At 64.4% G+C, this 3,917-nt stretch overlaps 1 protein-coding gene across 1 annotated transcript in view; it reads right to left on the bottom strand.

Moving 5' to 3' along the window:
• MYO18A (myosin XVIIIA) overlaps positions 1–3,917 on the bottom strand; it is a 31,832-nt gene that overhangs the window by 4,108 nt on the left and 23,807 nt on the right. The window contains 10 exon segments of the mRNA XM_035900564.1: positions 410–549; positions 637–822; positions 1,502–1,639; positions 1,882–1,965; positions 2,068–2,184; positions 2,355–2,468; positions 2,561–2,707; positions 2,819–2,923; positions 3,233–3,343; positions 3,647–3,847. Coding sequence (XP_035756457.1) covers positions 410–549; positions 637–822; positions 1,502–1,639; positions 1,882–1,965; positions 2,068–2,184; positions 2,355–2,468; positions 2,561–2,707; positions 2,819–2,923; positions 3,233–3,343; positions 3,647–3,847 — 1,343 coding nt within the window.

A 3,917-nucleotide genomic window follows, 5' to 3' on the forward strand; every position in this document is an offset into this window, starting at 1 on the left:
AGCTGGATCCCTGAGTCCTGGGCTGGTTCCCAGAGTCCTGGGCTGGGCTGGATCCCAGTGTCCAAGACCTCCTGCCAGCCTGCACTGCCCTGGCTCCTGGGGCTCCCTGGGCTGTTTCCAGGCAGCCAGCATGGCCCTGCCTGCATTTCAGGCACCCCCACAAGCGGGTGAAGCTGCACGGGGGCTGCGGGTGGAGGGAGGGAGGGATGCACAGATGCACGGACGGATGCACGTGTGCACGATGCATGGATGGACGGATGCACGTGTGCATGATGCATGGATGGACAAATGGCATCCTGCCAGGGCCAGGCAGAGCCGAGGGGTCCCCGTGGCATTTCAGAAGTGGTGAGGAGAAGCGGTGAGCCCCGGTGATGTGCCCCACGTGGGAGTCAGGCCCAGGTGCTCTCACCTGTTGATGAGGTCCTCGTTGCTGTCGCTCTCCATCTCATCCTCGATGGCCGCCTGCAGGTCCCCGATGCGCTTGAAGGCCAGCTTCAGGTCCGACTGCAGGCTCTGGTTGGCAGCTTCCAGGCTCTCCAGGTCCATCTCCTGCGGGGAGGGAGTGGGGTGAGCCAGGTACCACAGGGAAACCCTCCCATCCCATCCCCCTGCCCTGCCCCGTCACCGGTGCCCCACCAGCTCGTGCTTCTTGCGGCTGGCCTCTGCCTCCTTCTTGGCCAGCTCGCCCATCTCCTCCTTGACGTCGCGGAGCTGCCGCTGCAACCGCTTGTTCTGCTCCTTCTCCCGGTTCTCAGCAGCCGCGCGCTGGTCCCGCTCCTCTGTCAGCTTCTCCATGTTCTCCTTCAGCCGTGTGGCCAGGCTCTGCAGAGCGGCGGGCGCGGGGTCACCCCAGATCCCCCCATGGACCCCCCCACCCCGCAGCAACACCCACCAAGGGCTGACGCGAGGATCCCATCCCCATGAATTTACACAAAGAGATGGAGGAGAAACCTCCCCCCCAGGGCCAGAGAAGGGGCAGAACAACCCGCAGGGGCTTTGTGGAATTGGAAAAATAGATTTAACTGTGTGTGAAGTAATTACAGCATGTAACGTAGGGAAAAAATAGCTCCCATTCTCTCCCAGCCGCTGAGCCAGCCGCTGCATATTTATGGCCCCAGCAGAGAGAGCAGGGAAGGGAAATAACAGCTAGGAAAATATTAAGAAGAGAGCTAAGCTGCTCCGCTCCCCTGGCAGAGCTGCAAAGGCAGAATATAAAGCAGGCTGCGTTTAGCAGGGCCGGGAGAGTCTATAATTTCCCTAAGTCAATGCAGGGAAATAGCAGCACTTTGCTGGGCTGGCTGGTGGATTATTGTTATCGGCGCTTGCAGGGAGCTTTCCCTGCGGGGCCGGGGCCAGGCTGCCAGCAGGGGAGGGCTGCGGCGTGGGGGGTCCTGGGAGGGGATGCTGGGGATGCAGCTTGGTGGACCCCCTGGGCAGCTTTGCGTCATGGTCCCGTGGCATCCTGGTCCCAGATGGAGCAGAGGGATTGCCCAGCACCTACCTCCAGGCGCTTGACTTGGGTCCGCTCGAACTCCAGCCTGGTCTCCAGCTCGCGGATCTTGGCCTCTTGCCGGCTCACCAGCGACTTGTCCACCATGGACTGCTCCAGGAACTCCAGCTGGCTCTGCAGGCCTTGCAGCTGCGGTGGGGGGCACAGCCTCAGCCTTGACCACCACCTCCCCAGCCCCCCATCACACACCATCCTGGAGCGGAGCTGTCAGCCACCCTGCTCCCATTCCGATGGAGAACTCCCTATGGGGCTGCTCTGCACCTCCCAGGGTACAGGGGCCCCCCATAGTGGGCAGTGGTCTCTGGGTGCCCCCCCCACACCCCTGGCTTCACTCGGTGTGCATGCCCGTGTGCGATGTCGGTGCTCCCCACCTTCTCCTGCAGCTCCTGCTTCTCCTTGCCAACCTCCTCCAGCTGCGCCTGGAGGTCGTTCATCTGTGCCAGGTCCCGGGATGCCTGCGGGACACACCGGGGCCATCAGCGGGGACACCACCATGCCAGCTCCGAGAGGGGTGTTAAAAGGGGGCGGGGGTGCTGCAGCTGCTGTTCCCCCCTCACCTGGGCTACAGCTGCCTTGTGCTTCTTCATCAGCTCGTTCATGTCCTCCTGGTCCTCCTCCAGCCGACTCTGCACCTCGTTCTTCTCCCGCTGCAGCCGGCTCAGCTGCTCCTCCAGCTGGGGGGAGCCACCTGCGTCTCTCACTGCACCCCGGGAGCGGGGCACCCACCCCCCAAAACCACCCCAAATGGCCACCCTGCCAGCGTGCACCACCATGGGGGGGTCTCCCCTTGGGTCCAGGTGGGGCATGGCCCCATCATGGTGCACCACACCCCAAAAACGCTTACCGCTGCCTTGGCCTTGGTGAGGTCGTCTATCTGCAGATGGAGGTCTTCAATCTCCACCTCCATCGACTTGCGGGCCTTGACGGCAGCCGCACAAGTAAACTCCGACTCCTCCAGCTGCAGGAGCACAGCTCAGTGCCCAGCCTGGGGGACAGGGACACCCCGCATCCCTCGAAGGCTGCGGTTTTGGGGGGATCTGGATGTCACACCTGGTTCTTGAGCTGGGCGATCTCCCTCTTGCTGGGCGCGTTGTTCTTCAGGTGGTCCAGCATGATCTGTGCATCGGCCAGCAGTGCCTTCGTCCTCTTCAGGTCCCGGCGCAGGCGCTTCTCCGTCTCGAAGTCCCGCTGGTTGGCCTGCAGGAGGGGGGACTGTGCCAGGGGACCATGCCAGCGTGGCACCCACCATGCCACAGCCACCTCAGGGTCCCCGAAGAGAGGCACCTGCCCAGCTACCCTGCACCCTACCTGCTCGCTGACGGCAGATAACTTGCTCTCCAGCTCCCGTTTCTCTCTCAGCACCTTCTGCTTGTCCTCGTACTCCTCCTCCAGCTGCACCTCCATCTGCTTCAGCTGGAGGACAGCAAGGGCAGCGCAGTCAGGGTGGTGGGAAGGGGCTGAGACCCCCCACTTGTGTGTCCCCACATACTGGGGATGCCAGGTGACCCCACCAGCCCGGGTGTTTGCACAACCAGAAGCACGAAGCCCGGCCAGGGCAGCGGAGGGACCAGTCAGACCTGCCAGGCCAGTGGAGCCGGGCCGTGGCCGTGTGGGAGCCGGCTGCTGCATGATGGTGCCTGGTCAGCAGCTCCTGGCACCTGTCCGGGGCATGGGGACGCGTCCTGTCCCCGCCTGGGCAGAGGGGCTGCAGCCGAGCCCTACCTTCTTCTGGCACGACTGCCGAATCTCCTCCACCTCCTCATCGCGGCTCTCCACCTCCTTGGCGTGGGTCTGCCGCAGCCGCTCCATCTCCATCTCCAGCCGCAGCTTGGCCTGCAAAATCGGGGGCGGGGGAATGCGGTCAGAGCGAAGGGGACATGGGGACCCCCCGCCACCACTCCCCAGGCACCGCTCACCCGGAAAACCCCCTGGTCGGAGGCCGGCCAGGCCGCCCGCCCCATGGTGACCTGCCGGGCCATGGCACGGAGGGCCCGGAGCCGTGTCAGCAGCAGCAGTGCCTGGCCCAACGCTGGGCTGAGGGCGACCGCCTCCACTTCCCGGGCAAGCCCGGCCCAGGTAATAACAGCCCTGCATGAAACCACCCCACCCATGAAACCTCGCCCCTCCCTGCCGTACCTGCTCCAGCATCTGGATAGTCCCAGCCTGCTCGTCCAGTTCCTCCTCCTGGTCTTTGACCTTCGCCTCCAAGTCCCGAAGCTGCTTCTTCACCTTGGCCAGGGACGCCTCGTCCTTTGACTCCTGGGAGGAGATGTCCTGCAGCTCAGCCTCCAGCGCCTCCATCTTCTGCGTCACCCCCGCGATGTCCGAGTCCTTGTCCTGCCAAGAGAGGGGGTCGCCGTGAGCTGGGGGCGTCTGCTGGCCGGGGGGCCGGGGAAGGGACCAGGGG

Source organism: Egretta garzetta, unplaced genomic scaffold (assembly GCF_000687185.1).
Source record: "Egretta garzetta isolate BGI_Z169 unplaced genomic scaffold, ASM68718v1 scaffold108, whole genome shotgun sequence".
Classification (NCBI taxonomy): Eukaryota; Metazoa; Chordata; class Aves; order Pelecaniformes; family Ardeidae; genus Egretta; species Egretta garzetta.